Source organism: Phascolarctos cinereus, unplaced genomic scaffold (genome assembly GCF_003287225.1).
Source record: "Phascolarctos cinereus isolate Bilbo 61053 unplaced genomic scaffold, phaCin_HiC Scaffold_5;HRSCAF=322, whole genome shotgun sequence".
Lineage (NCBI taxonomy): Eukaryota > Metazoa > Chordata > Mammalia > Diprotodontia > Phascolarctidae > Phascolarctos > Phascolarctos cinereus.
In genome coordinates, this window is record NW_027555958.1 from 380,731,280 (window position 1) to 380,754,911 (window position 23,632).

Sequence of the window (23,632 nt, forward strand, 5' to 3'; positions counted from 1 at the left end):
AAGAGTGATTTTTATGAACACACCACAAAGCCAAAGAGTTGTTGGCAACTTCATATAACACAGCAGCTCACAAGCTCACAGCTTGCTTCCACAATCCTATACTCTACCAATAAGGGTATTTCTTTCTTGAGTACAGAATATTACAGCTACCTCAGTTGTGGATGGGGCATTGGAGGTGGCCTTTTGGACTTTCAACTCAAACACAGAAGTAAAGGTGATGAAACATTTGCTCCACTTACTCCTTCATTCGCTCATGTTGACTTAGTTGCTGATTTTCTATGTGGGATTCTAAAGTACTTCTGAGACTATGATTTGGTTGTGAAAACAAAGAAAGATAGCAACAAATCTCCATTATATACTCCTTTCCATAATAAAGAACTTGTATGGCAGTCTTTAAATCTTTTAGCCAACATACAAATCCTTCTTTTCCCAAAGAATGATTCTAAGAACAATATATTTAATTCTCCATTATCCTCAAGAAAATTATACCCTTTGTGGTTTATGTGGAGTGAGCTGGGGCTCTCCCTATCCTCTAACCAGCTAGGGATCTCCAGGTCTCTAACTATAGTGTCAGAAGGGCTTGTTTCTTGGGTGTCTGATTGTATTCTAAAGCCAAGTATGAATGGCTCTGGAGTTATCTGATGCTTTATATTATCCATGTTTCTTTCCCCTCTCCATTAGTACAAACAGGAATTGACCACATTACTTTTCTTCCAAAGAGTTCAAAGATATTCCCATAATCTTGTAACACCTCTTTGAGAAATAGAGAAGACAGGTCTTATCAGACTGTTGTTGAAGAACATAAATCTAATTCAAGGTCATAGCTTTGGAGATCTTTCTAAGAACATAGAATAACTAATAAATAATGTCTCTTAGTGGAATGACTGTTTCCAAACCCCCATGGATAGCTAACTTGAACCCAGACATTTTCATTAGCCAACTAAGCTACATGGAATCTGTTGCTCCCTCCATTAAAATTTAATGCATGCGAGCAAGGCTGACCTTAGAGGGACATGTCTCACTGGCCTGTTACTTACCCATGCCTCTTTCATGTCTTCTGTGACTTCAGTTTCATCTCCCTGAAAAAGAAGAGAAGAGGAGAGACAGAGAGAGAGAGAGAGAGAGAGAGAGAGAGAGAGAGAGAGAGAGAGAGAGAGAGAGAGAGAGAGAGAGAGAGAGAAGGGACAGTCACTGTCACAGCACTCCTGGCAGCCACAAAGTCAGCTCCTGTCACCTACACTTCCCAGTGCTTCAAGCAAGAAGTTGCCTGATGGATAGCAAAAGGTGACTGCCAAGTGATGCTTTGATGCTGCTGCTCCCTTTCAATAGGCACCACAGGTTGGAAGCTAAGGAATATTAACTGCAGATGAACACTTTAAATGAATTTTGTGTAAATGGGAGCCTTATCAATAAAAATTCATCTGCTAACAAAGAAAAGCAACTTCCCTCTTCCTATTTTCACTTTATATCACCTCTGGAAAGAATAAAAATTGCATGAGCATTATCATTTATAAAAGGCTTTCTCACAACAACCTTGTAAATTAGGTAGAGCAAATAAGATTATCCTCATTGTATAAATGAGGAAACTGTGGCTCAAAAGTTTAATGATTTTCATAGCTACAGAGGTAGCAACAGCCAGAGCTCAGGTCTTTTGACTCCCCAGTCCAATTCTCTTTCCCCTACACCACACTTCCAAAGCAAATAAAACTCTCTACCAAGAGAATAGTTTGTAATAGATGAGTATTTTACTACTCTCATCATCTTGTTGATGAACGGATTGACATTTTTAAGTTATCCACGATAATCAGCAATCACAGTCCACGCTGATTCCTCAGCTGTGCCACAGACCAAGACAGGAACGTGTTTAAACGTGGTCCATTTTATTGGAGTATATATCTATTTTTAAAATGACATTGCAATCATCCATACTTTTATTCTTATTTCATTACCTATGCATCATAGTAGTAGTGGAGTATAAAGGGCTTTAAAGAGTACACGGGTAGCCCGAGTTTGACTTCCAACTCTGCTGCAATCTGGGTGATGTTAGAGGCGAGTCCTTCCCCTCTCAGAGGCCTCAGTGTTCTCATCTGTAACTGAGGGGAGCGTACCAGATGATCTCTAGGTTCTCTGCCAGTTGTAGCAGTTATGATTCTATGAATATCTGAGCTGACTGTATTCATGTGAGCTCACGATGATGTGGTCCCTTCCTTTCCCCCATCAAAAGTTGCTTATGGCCTTGTATTTCCTTACAATATTAATACAGAGTTCTGTACACATAAATGTGGATTCCTGAGGGTGTGTGGTCTGAGGGAGGAGGAAGGGAATAAGTGCTGAGCACTTATAGTATCTCACTGGATCCTCACAACAACCTTACAAAGTTATTATTACCTATGATGATTCCCCTTTCGCAGCTGAGGAAATGGAGGCAACCAGCAGTTAAGTGATTTGCCTGGGGTCACACAGCCAGTAAATGTCAGATCTCCCTGACGCCAGGCTCAAGGCTCTGTCCACTGTGCCACTTAGCTGTTTAGTCCAGTGGAGAAGAGGATAGTCTTGGAGCTATTAGATCTGGGTTCAGGTCCCAGCTCCAACGTTTATTAGCCATATGAACTGGGCAAGTCGCTTAAACTCTTCTGAGTCTGGGTTTCTTTATCTAAAAATAAAAGTAATAACATTTACACTACCCTCCCTTTTTGTGCTGTTGTAAAGGAAGCACTTTATAGACCCTAAAGTGATATATAAAGGCCAGCTATCATTATTATTTCATTGGGTTATTGTGAGGAAAGCGCTTGGAAAACCTTCAAACATGATATGAAGGTGAGTTACTATTATTTTAAATGTGCGAAGGGGAAGAAGGCTGTGGACAGCTAGCATCAGGTGAGTCTGATACCTCTACGGCACCGACCCCTAAATTCCCAGTATGATCACCTTCAGTTTTATAGCCTCAGAGGCATGATCTTCTCCTCTTCTTCATGGACATGTTCTAAGTCCTGGCTGGAGTCGTGGCAACAAACTGAAGCTAATCCCAGAACACACAGATGCCATTTCTTCTGTAGAGAACACCAAAGAAAACAGCTACCCAAGGCTCCCAAAGAAACACATCCACTTACATCCTTCGTCCAGAAGTTGATGCCTGTCCCTCTTCGCCTTTCCTTGGGCCGGCGCCTCTCCCGGATGGATGTCTTATTAGAGGATTGGTCGCCCAAATCTGGATCTTCACTCTCTGACCACCAAAAACAAAAGGCAGCATAGGGCTTTAGTATATGGGCCCACAAGTCCTGCAGAAGGTTCACTTTAGTTTTTAAAGGTCTACATACCATTTTTTTCCATGTCCTTAGCAGTGCTTGTGGCAGTTTCTGAACTCTCAGAGTCCAGGCCTGAGGTCCTACTTCCCCGGAGGAGATAGGATCCAATAGAAAGGGAGGGGCTTGACCCAGAAGGAGAAATTGGTGTGGTGGGTTTATCTTGCTGGGTTAGGCACCTCAGTCGTCCATAAGAAGGCTACAAATAACCCACAGTGTTGGATGTTAGAAGCCAATTCCCAACATACAAGAGTGATTTTTTTCACTGCAGATTTCTTAGCAAAAATTAGAGGCTTCCTCTACCAAGGGCAGATTATACAGACTGAAAGTCAGCCTGTTAACTACCCTAAAAAAGTACAATCTCAGGATTCACACAGTTTGTATCAACCCCATATTGAAAGCAGTCCAAAAATATTTTTCCTGAGCAGAGTAAGGGACAATTAAATTGCATCTGCCTTATTAGAAAAGGTTCCTTTGGTGAAAGAAGGAAAATGATAGGGAAGATGGTACTTTGGAGTCGGGAAAATTAGGAGAGCTAATTAATACTTAGGAAAATAAAAGGTCAACAAGTATGTGAAGTTAGATGTATGAGAACTTAAGCACAGAGCCCAGCAGCTACATTTGAATATTCTACCAATGTGCAAGAGCTAAGTTTTTTATAATCTTTTTCCAACTCTCCTTTTTCTTTCCCATTTTGTTCCTTACCCTAATGAGTAAAACAAAAAAATATAGCTCTTAATTTGGTTCATTTGGTAAAATTTTGGCAATAGGAAGCTCTAGCTAGAAAGAGAGGAAAAGATGTTTCCCGCTATGACACGGGAAACATTTCACAAAGGAAGAATGCTTTTTAACAAAGTGCTACAAAGAACTGGCCAGGCCTAGGCTGGAGAAAGAAGTAGAAAAGTTATTTCCAATCCTAATCTATCCATTTCACTTCAGTAGAAAAGCAGTAACCCATGAAGAATGTCTCAGCAGTGACTGACTTTTTGAGTTCACTGGAGCAAAGGCCGCCCTTCAAATTCCTGGGGTTGCTAATTTTATTAAACTGTAAGGGGCATCTCTCATTTGGAGGACTGGACATTTGTGCAAGAAGCATGAATAACCCCAAAGAGAAGAAATTTATTCATAACTGGTAGACATTTAGCTTGCAGCTACAAAGGTTTATCCACAGAAACATTATTTCACCTCCTACTCTCCCTTCTAGGTACAAATGAGCAGCCTGCAGTCTGGGAGAGCCCAGAGCAGCCCAGATCGATTTACCTCCTCGTCCCAGTTCCTACTCCCTCGCTGCTGCCGGCTCTCCCCAGTTTCTTTTGTCAGTGCTGTGAGCGGCTCCTGTTTTTCACTGCTGCCCTCGAGTCCCTCCAGACCACTTTCGACTTTTTCGCTTGGCTGTTCTTGAGATTGCCTTTCTGCCCGGGATCGGCTGAAGGTTCTCTCTGCTTCCTGAAGATCAGTTAGAGTGACACCCTGGGAGGAGAGAGGGAGACTTTAGAGTCAGGGAGATGAAAGTCGAACTTTCAAGCAAAGCTTTCCTGGCTTCACTGATGGACAGCAAGGGTAGAAACAAAGTTCAGATCCTTGAAATCTAGCATCCTGCCTATTATCTCAAGCTCGTGTCTACAAATAAATCCCTCCCATAAAGACGGGTGGCTTCTGGTTGTTGAAAAACAAAACTGAACTAGAATCAATAACCTCAGGCCCCTGAGGAAGGGCAGATGGCTCCTAAGAAGACCACTAAGCTGAGACAGGCTGACCAGAGACATGGCCTTGAGGTGAGAGCACCAAGCAAAGCCTTCAGGTCTGTGTCCTAAACAGTGTAGAGTCAATACCCTGGTTCTTCCAACTCTCATTCCTAAGAAATAGGTTACTACAGGGAGTTGCCTGTCACAACAGTATTTAGGCCATGGTTAGCCACTCTCAGAACTGTCATTAGAATAGCCCTGGGGATCCCAAAGGATCTTTGACACAGAGACTCCACAGCTGCCAAGATGAGGTATAAACAGGAGCCTCATTTTTCTCTCAGAGACAAAGTCAGGCCTAGGGAAGAATAAATTCAGACTCAAGGTGAAAACAGAAAAATGGCCGAGATTTCAAATGCGGACTTTCTATAGCACCCAGTATTTGTTAAGTGCCTACCGTGTATGAGGCACTCTGCTAGGAATATCTACTTGCATGTAATTTACATTCTAATGGATGAAACAATAAACACATATAATTACAAACAGAATAAACATAAAGAGAATAAATACAAATAAAAACAAGGGATTTGTAGAGGGAGAGCACTAAAAACAGGAGGATCAGGAAAGACATCAAGTAGATACTGATGCTTTAGCTGTGTTTGGAAGACAGAAATTTTCTTCTTTCAAAAGCAAAGTTGAAGAGTAGTGCCATTAGGAGGCCAGTTTGGCTAGACCGTAACATATGAGAAGAAAGGTAATATATGTGGTATTCCAAAAACCTTAGTGCAATTCAAAGTTATTAAAGTGCTTAAAACTGCACCAAGACTTTTAGGGAATCCTATAACATAAGGCTAGAAAGAGAGGTTGGGATCAGGTTGTGAAGAGCTTTAAACACTAAATATAAGAGTATATGTTAGCCTAGAGGCAATGGGGAGCCATTGGGATTTACTGAGAAGGCGCAACACATAATCACATTTGCGTTTTAGGATTATCATTCTGGCAGTTCTGTGGAGGCCACATTGGAGTGAGGAATGACTTGAGACAGGAAGATCAATTGGGAAACCAAAGCAACGGTCTAGGCAAGAGAAGATAAGGGACTGAACTAAAGCGGTAGTCATGGCAGGAGAGAGAAGAAGAAAGATTTGAGGACGTCGTGGTAGTAGAAATGGCAAGTTTTAGGCACCTGAAATGTGGAGTAAGAAAGTGAGGAGTAAGCATAACACATGGTTTTGAACCTGAGAAACTGGCAGAATTGTGGCACATTTGATAGAAAAAGGTAAATTTGGAAGAGGGGTGGGCTTAAGGGAAAAGAGAAGTTTTGTTTTGGATGTGTGGAGTTTGAGAAGATGAGGGGCCAAAGCTCAAGGAAGAGAGTAGGTTGAATACACAGAACTGGGCACCATCTGCTTAGAGGTGATCATTAATCCCATGGGCTCTGATGAGGTCTCCAAGCAAGTGGGTGTAGAGAGAGAAAAGGGCCCAGGACAGACACCTTGGGAACACTTCCAGTCAGGAGGTACCACATGGAAAAGTCAGCAAAGGAGATTGGGAAAGAACAGTCAGGCAGGTAGGAGAACCAGGAGAGTGAGTAATAAATGTCTTTAAAACTCCAAGAGAGTCTCCAGGAGGAGAAAGTGGTCAAAAGCATTAACCACTGAAAAAAGATCAAGAGGAATGATGGCTGAAAAAGAGACTGTCATATCTGGCAATTAAGAGATCACGAGTAATTTTGAAAAGGTCAATTTCAGTTGAGTGATTAGTTCAAAAGCCAAATTGTGGAGGACTGAAAAGGGAGTGAGGAGTGGCACTACAGGCAATGGGTACAAATAGCTTTTCCTAGGAGTCTGGCTGCGAAAGAGAAGGAAAAAACAGGACGACGGATTGAGGGTAAGGGAGGAGGACTGTCAAGGACTGAAGAGACCTGGGTGTATTTGGACGATGCTACTCCTCTCTCCTCAAAAGCCTTCAGCAGCTCCCTGTTGAATCCTGTTTCCTTCAGGTATCGGCTCATGTACCACCTCCTCCTCCAACCCTTCTCTGATTCCCCAAGTTCCTAGTGCTCTTCCTCTCCTCAGATTATCTTGTTTTTATGTGTCTTGTGCTCTCATACTGAGAAACTGCAACATTCATATTAACTCTCCCTCAAACTCCCCAACCATTCAGTTCCTTAACCTGATCATTTCCTTAAGCCGCAATCTTGTCATCACTCACAAAAGTACCACTTCTAAGTTCAAGAATTCTAATATCCCCTTATCTGACCATAATCTATTGGCTTTCCACCTCTCCCTCTGCCTTTCCTTATAAAACCCTACTCTTTATCAACATCATGACTTCCAATCCCTTGACCCATCAGTTCTTTCACAGGTCATCTCCCTTGCACTCACCACTCTCTCCTCTTCCCTCTGTCTTGACCTCCTGGTGAACCAGTTGAACTTAACGCTGTCCTCTTCTCTTGAGTCCCTGGCTCCCTTATCACATTGCTGATTGTGCCCTGCCAAGTCTCACTCTTGGATGACTCCCACTATCTACCACTTTCAGCCTATACACATCCTGCTGAATGTAGGTGGAGAAAATCACACAAATTATTGTCCACTACAAATTTATGTTACACAACCTCAACTGTGCCCTCACTGCCACTACACAATCCTACTGTACCTTCCCTATCAACTCACCATTTCACTCTCCAAAGTGGCTCTTCCAAACATTTTCATCCCCCTCAAAAACCTTCCCATGGCTCTCCCTGCCCCCAACCTCTCAACTGAGAATCTTGCCTCACGTTTTACAGAAAAAAATTGAGGACATTTGCCCTGACCTCCATCTTTTCCCTTCTTCCTCATCTCATGTCTCTCAGATGCCTTCTGCCCCCCATCTCCTCCTCACTCTTGTCATGGGAAGAGGTGGTCTCATGCCTTACCAGAGAGGCCTCTCTACCTGCACAAGCAATCTCATTCCATCCTTTCTTTTCCAACAGATTGCTCCCTCTGTCATCCCCAATCTGTCACTTATTTTCAACTCCCCCTGTCTACCATCTCCTTTTCTATTGCCTACAAACTTGCCCAGGACTCCCCCATCCTCAAATACCCCTCGCTCCTTCTGTCCCTGATATTGTCCTCTGTCTCTTCTGCCCTTTGTGGCCAAACTCCTTGAGAAGGCCCATTACAATAAGTGCTTCCACCTTCTCTCCTCTCACCCACTTCTTAACTCCTTACAATTCAGCTTCTGACCTCATTATTCCGCTGAAACTGTTCTCTCCAAAATTATTAATGATCTCTTCATTGCCAAATCCAATGGCCTTTTCTCAACTTCCAGTCTTTTCGACTCTCTGCAACCTTTGAGACTCCTGATGGCCCTTTTCTCTCTACGTTTTTGGAACACCACTCTCTCCTGGTTCTCCTCCTCTCTACATGACCATTCCACCTTGGTCTTGTTTGCTGGTCCTCATGCAGATCACATCCTCTAACTATAGGCGTTCCTCAGGGTTTTGTCCTGGGCCTTCCTCTCTATGATTTCACTTGGTGATCTCATCAGCTCCCACAGATTTAATTGCCACCTGTGTGCTGATGACTCTCAAATCTACCTGCCCTGCCCTAAACATCTCTGCTGACCTCCAGTCCTGCAAGTCCAAGTGCCTTTCATACATATGGAACAGGAGAAGACATCTTAAACTCAATATGCCCAAAACTGATCTCATTCACTTTTCCCCTAAACCCTCCCCCTCCCCTAGCCTCCCTTACTTGAGGAGGACCTCAAGGCTCATAACTAGCCATCATCCTTGTTCCTCACTATCTCTCACCCTCAAAGGCGCTTTCTTCTCTTCTCTGACACTGGCACCCTCTGGTGCAGGCTGTTGTCATTTCAGCCCTGGACTACTGCCAGCAGCCTGCTGGTGGGTCTGCCTGACTCCAAACTATCCTCCACTCGGCCAGCAAAGTGACTTTCCTAAAGTGCAGGTCCCACCATGGCACTCCCCTATTCAAGAAACTCCAGGGGATCCCTATCAATACCAGGATCAAATATAAAATCCTCCATTTGGCACTCAAGGCCCTCCACAAGCTACCTCACCATGCCACCCTCCCCCACCCTAGTCTTCTCACACCTTACTCCCAGACATAATATTCTTCGATCCAGTGCCACCAGCCCCATGCTGTTTCTCATACAAGGCCCTCTATCTCTAGGCTCTGGGCATTATCTCTGACCGTCCCCAAAACCTGGAATGTTCTCCCTTCTCTTCTCTGCCTAATGGCTTTCCTTCAAGTCAACTAAGATCCCATCTTCTGCAGAAAGGCCTTCCCGACTCCCCCAATTCCAGTGCCTTCTTGTTCATCCTGTCTAGAGCTTGTTTGTGCACATTTGTTTGCTTGTTGCCTTCCCCGTTAGACTGTGAACCCCTTGAGGGCAGGAACTGTCTTTTCCTTTCTTTTGTATCTCCAGCACTTAGAACAGTGTCTGGCACATAACAGCCTCTTAATAAATCTTACTGACTAGGTGTGTACATGCCACATTCCAACTAGATTGTAAAACACATTCATAGGTTAGTAAACACAAAATAAATTGAAGGGAACAGAAAAAGCTAACAACTGGGAAGAAGAGGAGGATAATCATAATAATAATAATAATGATGGCTAGCTTTTATACAGTGCTTCAAGGTTTGCAAAGCATTTAACAAATATCATCTCATTTGATTCACACAACAACCCTTAAAGGTAGGTGCTGTTATCATGCCCATTTTACAATACAAGAAACTGAGGCAGACAAAGGTTAAGTGACTTGTCCAGGGTCACACAGTTACTAAGTGTCTGAGACAAGATTTGAACTCAGGCATTCCTGACTCTGGTACAGTACTCTATCCACTGTACCACCTTGCTGTCCCTTTGAGGGAAGGTTCCTGGAGCAGACCACATATGAAAAGAACCTCAAAGGAAGATAAGGATTCTGAGAGGCTGAGTGAGGAAGGGATACATCCCAGCTATGGGGGAAGGCCTGAGCAAATGCAGGAAGGCAGGAGATGAAATGTTAGGTTCTAGAAAGAGCTTGGTGGTCCAGTCTGACTGGACTATAAAGTGTGTAAGGCTAAAAGGCAGGTGATCTGCAGCCAGATTATGAAAAGCTTCAACTGCTACATTGAAGAGTTTGTATTTTTTTCCTTTAGCCAATGGAAGGAGAGCTATGTAGATAAACTCTAGGATGATTACATGGAAGATGAAGTGGAGAAACGAAAGACTGAAAGTATGAGAGGATTGATGAAGAGGCTATCCATCAGCTCTGAATGAGAGTGATGACTGTGTGGCTGGAGAGAAGAGGATGGGTGTAAACATTATTGTGGAGTTAGAATTACTGAGATACGGTAAATGATCTGACATGGAAGCTGCAGGAGAAGGAAGAATCAAACATGACTTGGGTTACTGAGAAGACGGCATGCCCTCAACAGAAACAGGAAAAGTTTTTAGTAGCTACCTACTGCTTCTAGGACAAAATAAAAAGTCCTAAGTCTGGCATTCAAAGCCCTGCCCAATCTGACTTCCACTTCCACAGCATATAACACAATCTAACCAAAATGATATGTTAGCCATTCCAAGGACTCAATATTGCAACATACCTTTGGCACAGGTTGTGCCAAACACCTGGAAAACACTTCCTCCTCACTTCTGTGTCTTAGAATCACTAGTTTCCTTTAAGATTTGGATCAAGCGCTCCCTTCTTTGGGAAGCCTTTCCTGATTTTCTGACCCAGTTCTTAGTGTTGTTTCTTTTTAAATTTGCTTAGATTTACTTATTTGGGGACATATTGTAACCCCTCCAAGAAAGTTGGAAAATTTTTCATTTTTGTCTTTTTTAGTTCGATAGCATAAGGCAGTGCCTTGAACATACCAGTATTCAATACATGGATGCGTAACTGAGTTCTGGTAATCATAAACGGTCAGATCCCAAGACCACAACAGAAGGTAACAGCTTCTGGATAGTAAGAAGGTTCTAGCAAGTACCTACTTCACAATTTGCTACTTCACTTACAGATAATACAAACTAACCTCTATAGAAGAAGAAAGAGACAGAGGTATATAAGTGGGGAGACACAGAGAGAGAAGAATTATACTCTTGTTGGTTGGTTTGACTTGATTCACCTGGGTAGATCTTCGAGTCTGCCGAGCTTGTCTGGAACGTGCTTTCCTCTGAGACTCTGCTTCCTCGTCCCGTACAGGTGTTAGATATGACCTGAGGAGGAATTAAAAATCAACATTAGAGCAACAGTACCTTGCTACATACAGAATCATTTCTATTTCATCATCAATCAATCCATCAGCAAGCACCTAGTAAGTGCTTACTATCTATCAGGCAATGTTTCCTTCAAAACTTGGCTCAAACATTTTTCTACATGAAGCCTCCCCCTCCAACCCCCTGTTATTAGTTTCCTCCCCCTGCACATCACCTTCAACTAATTTTATACAGATTGTGTACATACTTGTACATGTACATGTCGTCTTCCCCAAAAGAAGGCAAGCTCTTCTTGGGCAGGGTCTATTTCATCTTTGTCTTTGTGTCCTAGCACATTGCCTGTAAGATAGTAGGCACTTAATAGATGCTTGTTAGCTGTGAATGACTTTAGGAGTCAAGTAAGAGTTTAAATTTAATGCTAAAGACAAAAGAGAGTCGCCAGAATTTAACAAGTGGGAGAGTTCCTCGGTCAGAAATCACTCTGGCAGCTGTGCAGAGGATGGTAGTGGGGAGAGACTCGAATCAGAGGACCCAATTATTAAGAAACTACTGCAATAATCCTGGCAAAAAGTGAGGGTCATGAGGGGACATTTGTAAGAGATGTTTTGGAGGTAGAAATGTCAAAATCTGACAATTCATAGCACATGTGGACTAAGGGAGAATTAAAAGTTAAAGATGATGGTGAGGTCACGAACCTGGGTGACTGTAAGGATGGTGGTGTCCTTAACAAAAATAAGGATGTTTGGAAGAGGGATGAGTTTTGAGGAAAGACAGAGTTCTAGTTTGACATGTTAAATCTGAGATGCCTGCAGGGCATCCAGTTTTAAAAGTAGGAGAGGAAGAACTGGAGCTCAGGGAATAGACTAGGGTTGATATATAGATCTGGAGCTATCTATATAACGATAACAATTAAACTCATGGGAGCTCATGAGATCATCAAGTAAGAGAGGAGAGAGAGAGAAGAAGGAAAGTGACTGAGGACAGTTCCTTGAGGTATATCCACACTTAGGGGTATGGCATGAATGATTATCCAGTAAAGGAGACTGAGAAAGGAAGAGTCGTATTGGAAAGAAGAAAACCTAGAGTAAGCAGGGTTACAAAAACCAGAAAAGAGACAGTAACCCAGAAGACAGGGTGGTCAATAGTGTTAAATACTACAGAGAGGTCAAGAAAAATTAAGACAGAGAAAAAGCCATCAGATTTAGCACTGAAGAGATCATTAGTAGTTTTGGAGAAGGCAGTTTCAGTTAGTGATGGGGTAAGAAGCCACACCACTGGCTGAGAAAAGAATGAGAGGAGAGGAAGTAGACAATAAATGTAGACAGCTTTATCAAGGAGTTTGGCTATGAAAAGGAAGACGGATACAGAATGATAGCGTGAGAGAATGATAGGGTCTGGTGAAGGTTTTTAAGGATGATAAGACTTAGAAATGTTTGTGCAAACCAGGGAAGAATTCAGTAGATAAAGGAGAGACTGTAGGATAGAGAAGAATGAGGTTGACTATGGGGGCAACTGTTGTAGAAGATGGAAGGCAAACAAGGGTACATGCAGAGGTAACGACCTTGGCAAGAAAAAGAGTCATCTCTTCATCAGAAACTGAAGCAAAGTAGAAGAGAATGGACAGAGATGTCAAAAGATGAATAGAAAGGGAGAGGAGGAGCTCATGGTAAATGGTTTCTATTTTCTCAGTAAAGTATGAGGCTAGATAAATCAAGAAGGTTTGGAATACTTTAAAAGGGATGGGAGAGAGAATCAATTAAGACAGAATAAAAGTACAGCTAGTTCTGTTGTAACACTTGTATTTACAACATGAATTTGTTCCAAAGCGATTTATACATTAGGGAACATTTTGAGCATAATGTGAATTTCAAATTTGCTTCTCTGTAATTTCTTCCCTGAGAAACAGCAAGTACACAGAAAAATGCACACTTCATAATAACTCACGAGCTTAACCCTTCCAACCGCCACTTTCAGGTCTCTGTCAAGGCAAAGTGTCATGTTTAATGTATATCTCCTGGTGCAGTAGGAGCTGGCTGGAGGAATGCTGGTCCAAACCTCCCCTAACCCCAACCCCTTCTGCCATGCCCTCTGGCGCAAGTTTCAGCCAGCCCAACTTGTTCCCTGCCCAACTTGCTCCAGAAGCTCACCCAGGCAACAGCCTGAAGCTAAGCTCAAGGCCACGACAAGCCATTATTTATTGTTATTGCTTGTCCTTCATTTTGAAAAGGACCAAAGACATCACGGGTGATGTCTTGACTCATGCATGAATTGGATGTAGGTGAAGCAGAGTTGCACAAAATTGACAGTCTCACTCTGCTTCCACAGTCATCAGAGTCCAAAGGTCAGACAAAAGTCAAGATGACTGGCAATGGCCCAAGATGCAATGGATGACCTTGGCATCTCAGATGTCTGACAAGCTCTAAGTGCTCCACGGTGGTTGCTTCAGCCACCTTCATGGTCACTGGAACAAATTGTTCTCACCCCCCCCCCCCATTCCACCAATTATTTATTGTAGCACTTATGTAGTTCTTAACCTTTTAACATGTATAAAGTTAGTTTTGTTTTTTTAATTAGGTCATTAACAAAGTTTTCAGAGTTGTACCCCCATCCCTATTTTCCCCATAAGCTCTGTGGTTTTACCATGAGATTGTACATATTTTTGAAAGTTATAAAGCAAACTACCTGTATTGTCCTGTTGTGACTAGGGACAGTTGAAATGACATTACATAAATTTGCAGTGGTCCCAGTCAATAGAGTTGCATGACTTTTTCCAGCTTGGTTCAACCATACATTAACAGGGGTGAGGGAAGTAGATGGTGAGAGTAATTCAGATTAGAGTCTGGTATGGTGTAAAATTGAGAAAAAAGGAAAGTGAGGTTTGATTTAAGATGATGGTCTGGAACAATACTGAGGGATAGAGGGACTGAAAATTATGGTGAAGACAAAAAATCACAGGATATGATCTGAGAAAGGAATTTCAAAGTATCTGATTGTAGAAGCAGAATACTTATGGGTAATATTGAGCTAAAGGGTGTGACCATCCCTATACTTGAGGTGGAGAAGAAGAGTGGATTGTAAAATGGGAAGATTTTGAAATGGGCAGATTAAGGTATTTCAGGAAAAAACAATATGCATTTGGATGTTTCCTAGTAGAAAGGCAGGAGTTGGGGTAGAAAACTGAAACATATGCTGGACTCCTTGGAAAGGAGGTAGAATGACCTGTAGATTGGTAACTAATTAATACCAGAATCAGAATTGGAAGAAAAATTTGGATAAAGTCAATATTAAAGAAGGGGAGAAGTCTCTGAGTGACAGAGGCAAAGGGAGAGTATGAAAGTGCCAGTGAGGAACCAGGAGTACTCCAATTCCTTCCACTAGGACTAGCGTGTCAGGGGGCATGAAAGAAAGCACAGTCAGTGTTTGAAGGGCAGTTAGGAATGCACTGTCATCTGAGGGAAGAAGTTCTACATGAGTGCCAGAAGATGGAAGAAGCATGAGGAGAAGAACAGGTTCAAAAATGAAGGGAAGCTTGCTACATATCAGAATCACATATCAGCGGGTACAACAGAAGGGTCAGAAGAATACATTTAAGAGGCTAAGGCAAAAACACAGAAAGACAGGAGGTTATGATATGATAAAGGAATTTCAAACTATGAAGGTGGAATCCTTGTGGGTGATAGCAACATCAAGGGTCCACCCTAACCAAAATTAGCACCCAATCCAGATCTAGTGGCAGTAAAACATCTGATTGTTATTTTTAATCCAAGATGGGGGTATCTATCTACTTAATATCTGGGATGAAAGCAACAGTGGATAAGAGAGATGAAAAAAGGGAGGGGAAAAACATCATACCTCCTCTCCCCAATCCCCAATCTTGCTCCCAATAGTCTCCTATTCAATACACATTCCTCCCCCTGTTTCGTCTCTAATGAGGTTCTAAAAGGAGGAAGAAAATTAATAAGCATTGGATCACAGATTTAAAGCTGGAAGGAACCTCCTTAGAGACCATCTAGTTCAAGTGAAGAAACTGAAACCCAGAAGGCCAATGAGTGGCCCAAGGACCCATGGTACTAAGTGGACAGGCTGGAATTTGATGCCAGGTCCTCTGACTTGCATTTTTTCTACTGTACCACAGGTCTAAGGAATGGCTAGAAGGAAGAATTTGTCTGTCTCTAAAGATTTCAAAGCATGTTACTCATTTAAAAAAAATGCCATCAATATAAAAAAATAAAACCTCCATGCTACAAATCTAGATATCTCAGTGATACGGGAAAAAGGCCTATTTAGTAATCCTCCTTTTCTCAGTACTTTATTAGGATAACAGAAGGGACATAACAGGCTTAAGGTCACCTTGTGGATATATCATAGCACTGCAAAAAGAACTCAAATCCTTAAAACTGAGCGCTGTATTGCCTAGATAGGCTCTATTTCACAAATCAATCACTGCTCCTGGAGAGGAACCCAAGAGATGGATGATTCTGTTCTCAATTTCCTTCCAGAAACAGAATCTGTCCATTTCAGTGTAACAGTCATGGTTTCTATCACCACATGTTCTTGTGGCTTCCCAACTTATCTGCATATTTCATTATTCTTCATAGCAATAAAAAGTGGAATACACCTTAATTCATGATGCAGAAACAAAAACTTCTAAATTATGTCAGAGCTACCCACATCCATTGCTAAATCTTCTGGCATCCCGACCAAACTGTTATTTCCAGTCAGCACCCTTAAGTTTACAATTAAACAATGATATGGGAAGAGACTTGAAGGGATTTCAATTCTGACATCTATTGATTCTCTTTCTGTTTTCTCTTTGGCTCCTTCCCTCCCTTCATATACATATATACATGCATACACACATTTCCTTACTCCCTTGTCCTTACCAAATTCCACCAATGAATTATTCTCACCACATGCTCCCTCTATTCCTATTAATGTACTGCTGAATAGTGCTAGAGAAAGTAGTATAACTGTGCTGAGACCAGAGCACATACACATACATACATGTACGTCAGTGAATATATGCTTATTTTGTTTGTAGGAGGTCAGGAACACATCTTCTCTGCATCTGCTATGATTCTAACTGTGCTATTTAGTCCGTAGGTACTCAACATTTCACTCTGAAAAATTAAGTCTGTCCTCATAGTTTGACACTATCTTTTCTCTCTACAAATTACAGTGGCCCTTAATATATCATGAGCATAGGAAAAAGGTGGAGTAGTTTAATTCTGTCTTGAAAGACTGCACACAATATTTTAGGACTTCAGGAATGAATACTAACAATAAATAAGAGGATATGGGTTTCAGGACTTTGTTGTGATGACTTGGGCACAGACTCATTGCTATGTAGGACTCATGCCTCCAAATGATCTAGTCTATCTTAATTACCTTTTGACAGGAAACTCAAAAACTTTTAAATTTGGAAAAGTTTCACTTCCCAAGAAAATATTTTCCATCCTGGTAAGTAAGAATACTCTGAGGAAAAAGGAAAAGAAGGAAAATAACACTAGGGGAGATTAAAGGTTGCTGCATTGGAATGCAAAAGGATAAGGGGTCTCTTATGGAGACAAAGATATTGTGTTCTTATAATGGAGGTCAAGAAATCCTACTGCATTTTTTCTCTCATACAAGGAATGGAAGAAACCCTTTAAGTACACTTTTTAGAAGACAAGGAACACACCACATAAAGTACACAACAAACAACTCTACTAACACTACACAGTAACATAAATTGGTATAGACATTCTGGAAAGTAATTTGGAATTATGCCCTTGCAAACTGCTAAATTGTGCACAGCCTTTGACCCAGTGATACTTCTATCTTGTCTACATTCCAAAGAGATCAAAGAAAGAGGAAAAGGTTCTATGTGTACAAAATTATTTACGGCTGCTCTTTTTGCAGTGGCAAAGAACTGGAAATCAGAGGTGCCTCTCAACTGGGGAATGTCTGAACAAATTATGGTATGTGAATGTAATGGAACAATACTATTGTGTTATAAGAAAGGACAAAGGGAACAGTTTCAGAGAAATCTAGGAAAAATTGTTAGAAGTGATGCAGAGTGAGAAGTGAGCATAGCTGGAAAAACATTTATACTACAACAACACTGTAAAAACAAACAATTGTGAAAGACTTAAGAACTCTGATCCAGTGCAATGCTGAACCATGATTCCAGAGGCCTGATGAAGAGTGCCGCTCACTTCCTAATGGAGAGATGATAGACTAAATACGTAGAATGAAATAAGCAGTTATTGACATGACCAATGTGGGGATGTTTGCATGCCTATGCCTAATTGTTATGAGTTCTGTTTTTCTTTTTCTTTTTTTTTCATTGGGGGAGGAGGAGAACTGAGAAGGAAAGAAAAAAGAAAAAAAATTAATTAAAAAATTACACAGCAACTAATTTAATTTAATTCAGATAGGGTTGTAGGTGAGATAAAATTTAGATAAGATAGTTCCTGCCCTCATAGAGTTGAACTGTCAAAGAAAGAGATGTCAAACACATATACACTACCATCCTAACCCTACAATGCACAAAAATATATGTGAAGTGAGTTAAAGAGGTGGCAATTCCCCAACTAATGGCAACTACTTTGTTTCCAATTCTTGGCCACCACAAAAGTACAGCTGTGAATATTTGGTGGATGTTGAATCTCTGTCTGAAATCCTTGGGGTACGTGCACATAAGCAGGATTGCTGAAGCAAGAAGTATGAGCAGTTTTAGTCACTGTTTTCTGGAGGTGTGCCACAGCCAGCCAGAATTGGCTCCCCAGAGCTGACTGTTAAATTTTCAGTGTGAACATTTACATTTTTGAAACTGGCAAGTGATACAAATCAAGACTTAATAGATTGTTTTGTTGATTGTCTAGCCTTAAGAAATTGATCAAGAAAATGTTAATAATGTAGATTTAACTTTAAGGTGTGTTGTGTGTATTATTTTTCTCATGGAGAGCTAGTTATTAAATATTTACCAATATGCTACTTCTTTTCTCTCATAGTTTCAGAATAATTTCTAGAAGAGTAGGACCAATTCACAGCTTATCAACAATACATTATTGGTATCCTGTTCCCCATAACACCTTCAATCCTAATTAGTAGCATTTTTTGTCTTCAATTCATCAATCAACAAGCATTTATTAAACACCTTCTTTAAATGTTATTGATGCCTTTAAAAAATATCATAGCTGTTTCCTGCTATACCCCATTCATAGAGAGCTCCCCTTTATAAGAAAAATTGTTAAATAAAACTGAGACACACAACTGTAAAAGGAAGTGAATTTCTACCAATGTGTTTATCATCATCATCATCATCATCATCATCATCCAGTTGGCATGTCTCTGGTACTTTAAGGTTGGCAAAGTACTTTAAATATGTTATCACATCTGAAAAACTCAATTCGTTATCTTCCCCTTAAATCCTCCCCGTCTCCTAAACTTCCCAATTTTTGCTGAGGGCACCACCATCCTTCCAGTCTCATGTTCATAATCTTGGCATGATTCTGGATTCTTCACTCTGCCTTCTTCCATGTATCCAGTTAGCTGCTAAATCTTGCCATTTCTACCTTCACATCACCTCTCACATACATTTACCACGTGAGGTCAGACCCTCATCATCTCTTACCTAGATAATACATTATTACAACAGCCTCTTAATCAGTGTCCACGCCTCAAGTCTCTCACTATTCTGGTCCACCACACACACTGATACCAAAGTAACTTTCCCATAAACGTAGATCTGACCATGTGACTTCCCTACTCAACCAACTCCAGTGACTTCCTATTGTACCAGGAATACAAATAGAAACCACACTGTTTACTTTTTCCAGTCCTATACAACCAGAACCCAGCTGTCTTACCTGCCTCATTGGATGCTCTTCCCACTCCTACACTTGGTGATCCCACCAAATACCTTTTCTCTGTCCATTGTACACAGCACCCCATTACTTATCTCTGAGCCTTTGCCCTGGCCACTCTCCATGCCTGGAATGCACTCCCTCCTCATGGAGTTCCTTTCTTTCTGTAGGATGTGGCTCACACACCACTTTCTGAGTGAAGCTTTTCCTGATTACATGAACTGCTAGTGCTCTCCCCTCATTAGCTACCTTGAATTCAACTACTTTGTATATATTTCAATTTATTAGCTTTATAAATATAAATATGTATATGTGTATATATGTATACATACATATACACACACATACATGCTGTACAAATTCGTATATGTATTTATTTTCTCTCCCATTAGAATCCAAGATCATCACAGGTAGAGACTGCTGTTGTACTCATATTCCAGGCACTTGGCATTATGCCTGACACACAGGAGGAGCTTAATAAATACTTGCTGATTAATTTATTTATTGACTGATTTGATCCTCACAACAATCCTGTGAGGTAGATGGTATAGTTGATAAAACCGAGGCTCCACCTGCCCAGGAACACACAACTAGTAGATGACTAAGACAGGAGTCAAACTCAGGTCTTCCTGACTCCAAATCTAGCACTCCATTAACTCCACCCCCTAGATGCTGCATCAGACTTAGAATTTACCCAGGTACATTTAAAGAGCCGAAGAGTACAGACTTCTTTAAGGTTAACATGTATGAATATACAGATGGCACTAAAAACAAAACCTCTGAATAATAATCTTCTATCTTAAATCTAACAGGGATGTCAAGAGGTAATCTGGTCAAGTATTATTACTATTTTATGGATGAGGCACCTGGGGTCCAAAGCCAAACAAGCTTTAGAAGGGGGATTCTTGCCTTCCAAACAGCTTCAAGCCACTCCTGGCTCTGTGATTTATGACGTAAGACACCAAATACAGACACAGCAGAAGGATGGTATAAAGTTAACTCTAACTTTAGCATTTCTTTCCCTACTCATTTCACTGTCCTAAATGAAAACTGGAACTCACATCTCCAAGTGTTGTCACTAATACTACATGGAAGAGATGATAAAGAAAACTAGGTTTTCATTTGTGGAACACAATTTACTGTTCTGTCCCGCCACCAGGGCCTTATCAGAGAGATTTTAGTCTTAATCCCTCTTTGCTGCTTTTCTTAGTAGGCGTCAGGTACAAATACTCCATATACTGACATGGGACAAACTGCAGTTGGGTCCCATCAGAAAGTTAGTGTCACTTAGGGGCCTGACTGAGCACTGGTGAAGCACGAAACTCTTGATATTCATGAGGCATTTTCTCTAGAATTCTAAAAACCTGATTAAAAGATATTGTTTTCAAGTCCTCCTCTTAAGCCAGAAAACCAGAGACAGTTCATAAAGCATTTCAACTTATTAGAATTTTGCTAAGTAAGTAGCTTCTTTAGGCAGGCAAGTTGCAAAGTGATTAATTTTATTTTTATCTTAAAGGTAAAGTTTTTCTTTCTTTCCCACCCACGCCCCTCAAAAGTCTCTCCCTGCTTATAGTGATTTTAAGTGTGGTACTTTTAAGTTATATGAGGTAGTTAGTACTGGGCTCCCACTTTTCCAGATATTTATAGACACAGCAATAGACACAAATTTAGAGAACAATACACTTGAATGAGGCACTTTCTTCCCAATTGTGGCATTTGCAGTCTGCCACCCCTTATCACTTACCCCACTAGACCCCAGTGTCTCCTCTGCCTGTTGTCAAATTACCTCTGATAAAAAAAACATTCAGTTACCTCCTTGTGTAGGCCTGCATAGCAGAATGAAGGTCAAAAGAACCGTGGAGATGGATAGGAAAGAAAGGTAAGCAGCTGCCGGCAAAGACTGCAGTCTCAGCACCCAGTTTCCCTTGGAAACTAGGGAAGGCTTGTACTGTCACCACTACCCAGAAAGCCTGAGGTAAGGCTTGTAATTTGCTAAGAAGCTGTCTACAAAAGAGGAGGAGTAGAAGGGGGGGGGGGGGGTTGGATTCTTAGGGCTGTGCAGAGCCAATGATGATAACAGTTCCCCAAATAAGATTCCATTAGATGCATATTTTATATACTGTACCAAGTAAATCAATATTTCTGATTTGGTGTAGAGGAAAGGGCTCTATATTATTTCCCTTCATTGTAAGGGTAGACAGGACAGGACAGATTCAGCTTTTTCTGAGCATCATTTCCTCTGCCCTTGGGCTAACCCTAGGTACTGTATCCTTTCATGTGAGCTGTAACTACTATCTCAATTGAGACTGACAGAAAGCCAGCTGGCAAACCCCAAGGGTGGCATGGAAGTAGGTAAGGAGACACCCAAGAGGCAGAAATTCAGGGATATGATTCTGGGTTTGGTGTAAATGTGTTAAATTAAGATGGAGGGAGCCTACAAATGCTGCCCAATTTAATAATCTTATTACAAGCTAACAAGATTTTTGCAATATAAACATTTTCATTTCTGCATGGAATTTGATTTGTAGAGAATTTGAGGGCATACTATAACTAGGTCCCATTTAATGTGAATGACGAATCTCTGAAGTGGCTGCATATATTCACACTCACACTATTCAAGGTTATAATTATGTAAAATACGGTGACTGGTTCTAGCCTAAAGGAAATGCAGTTTGATTTGAATTATGCAACTGGGGAAAGGGGGTAGGATTGTTATTCCATACTAATTGAGACTTGGCTGTTCATTCAAATGATGACATACCTCTCCTATTTAACAGTGAAACTAAAGCAGAGTGTTAGATCAGGAAAAGGACACTGCAATATCCTTATTTAAGTTTATGAAAAGAAAATTGTTCCCGACTCTGCCTCCAAAGCCTCTAAATTGTACGGCATTTTGCTTCTATTCAGAGCACTCCTTTATGCTCAGGCACAGGGTAAAGCAAATGTCCCTTGGGCCTACCTTAGACATAAGTGACAGGGGGGCACTAACTATCAAGGGGCCTGGGTCTGATGTCCAGGCACCAGCTCTGCTTCTCACCTGGGGGCTTCTGGGTGAGCTACTTACCTACCACTCTAGGCCTCCAGTTTCCTCACCTGCCCCATGATGTACCAGAAACCTATCTCTACCGTCTCCTTCCATAAGCTCCTGAGCCGCAAGTACTTCATTGAACACTATACACTCATCCTACTGAAAACGTTCCAGCTACAAGTGGACAATGATTTTGTTATCAAGGTCATTGTATGCTTATGTCGATACTAATGATGCCAAGTTTGCAAGTTTCACTGGCAAAAGGGAAAGCAACCTTTCCTTACTTCCACAGCTGCAGACTGAACCAATTAAGTGTATCCAAATGTATGCTGTTTATGTTATAACTATATTAGAGATATGATATTGATTATAATATCTCTTTTGATATAATATCTCGATTGGTTATAATATCTACCTTCTCATGAATCCATCACCCTAATTCAAGCTCTCATCACCTGCTCCTGGATTACTGATATAGCTTCCAAATCAGCCTCCCTAACTTAAGTCTTTCCCCACTCCAATTCATCCTTCTCACAGCTACCAAAAGAATAATGTTAAAGCAGAAGCACGATCATCTTCCTCCCCTATTCAATAAAATCCTGTGGTTCCCCATTAACTCTAGGATTAACTATAAACCCCTCTTTTGGTTGTTAAAATCTTTCACAACCCGGCCTCAACCTATCTTTCCTTTTATTGAATGTTACTCACTTCTACTCACACTGAAATCCCACAAGCCTGGACTTATATGCACCTGACACTATCTCCTATTCTGGTGCCTTTGTAATGGCCAACAGCCTCTATGCCTGGAATATGCTCCATCCTTACCTCCATCTTTGAGAATCTTTAGTTCAAGAATCACCTTCTAAACGATGGTGTTTCTGATCCCCAAAACAGCAGTGCTATTCCCCTCATAATCACCTTGGATCGTGTGTGTGTGTGTGTGTGTGTGTGTGTGTGTGTGTGTGTGTGTGTACGTACGCCCATGTTGTCTCCCCTGGGTAAACTGTAAATGCCTCAAGGCCAGGGACTGTTTAACTTTTGTCTTTGTATCTCCATTACCTACAGCAATGCCTGGCACTAAATAATTGTTTCTGATTGACAGACTGATATCTAGTGTCAGAAGTAGGATTTGAACCCAGATCTTTCCTACCCTGAGAAATAGAATTTAAGAATTGGAAGGGGCCTCAATACCCATCTAGTTCAATTCTTGCACAAAAGGAATCTATACTAAATCACACTTCAAAGAAGACCACTTTGGGAATATGATTTAGTATAGTTTCCCTTTGTGCATAGATTGGACCAACTGGCCAGTGAGTCCCCTTCCAATTCTCAAATTCTGTCTCTCTGGGTTGGAAAGATTCCTCCAAGGAAAGGAAACTTGACAGCTCTCAAGAAAGCCCATTCTACGGATAGAGATGGTGTTCTAGGTAGTCTTTAAAACCTCCTTTAAATGTTGTATGTGTTTTTTAAGGTTGAGTATCCCTTATATAGAGCTGAAAAATTTTAACACTTATACAAAAGTTTTCTAATAAGGATTTAAACTAGTTTCATTATAGGTAAC

General features: G+C 41.2%; 1 protein-coding gene across 7 annotated transcripts in view; it reads right to left on the reverse strand.

Moving 5' to 3' along the window:
* Positions 1-23,632, reverse strand: part of PPP1R12B (protein phosphatase 1 regulatory subunit 12B) — a 255,019-nt gene that overhangs the window by 94,124 nt on the left and 137,263 nt on the right. For all 7 annotated transcript variants that reach the window (XM_021003139.2, XM_021003135.2, XM_021003136.2 and 4 more), the window contains 5 exons: positions 11,103-11,193; positions 4,563-4,772; positions 3,318-3,501; positions 3,111-3,223; positions 1,038-1,079 (listed from right to left, as the gene is read on the reverse strand). In XM_021003139.2, coding sequence (XP_020858798.1) covers positions 1,038-1,079; positions 3,111-3,223; positions 3,318-3,501; positions 4,563-4,772; positions 11,103-11,193 — 640 coding nt within the window. The remainder of the gene's footprint in view (positions 1-1,037; positions 1,080-3,110; positions 3,224-3,317; positions 3,502-4,562; positions 4,773-11,102; positions 11,194-23,632) is intronic.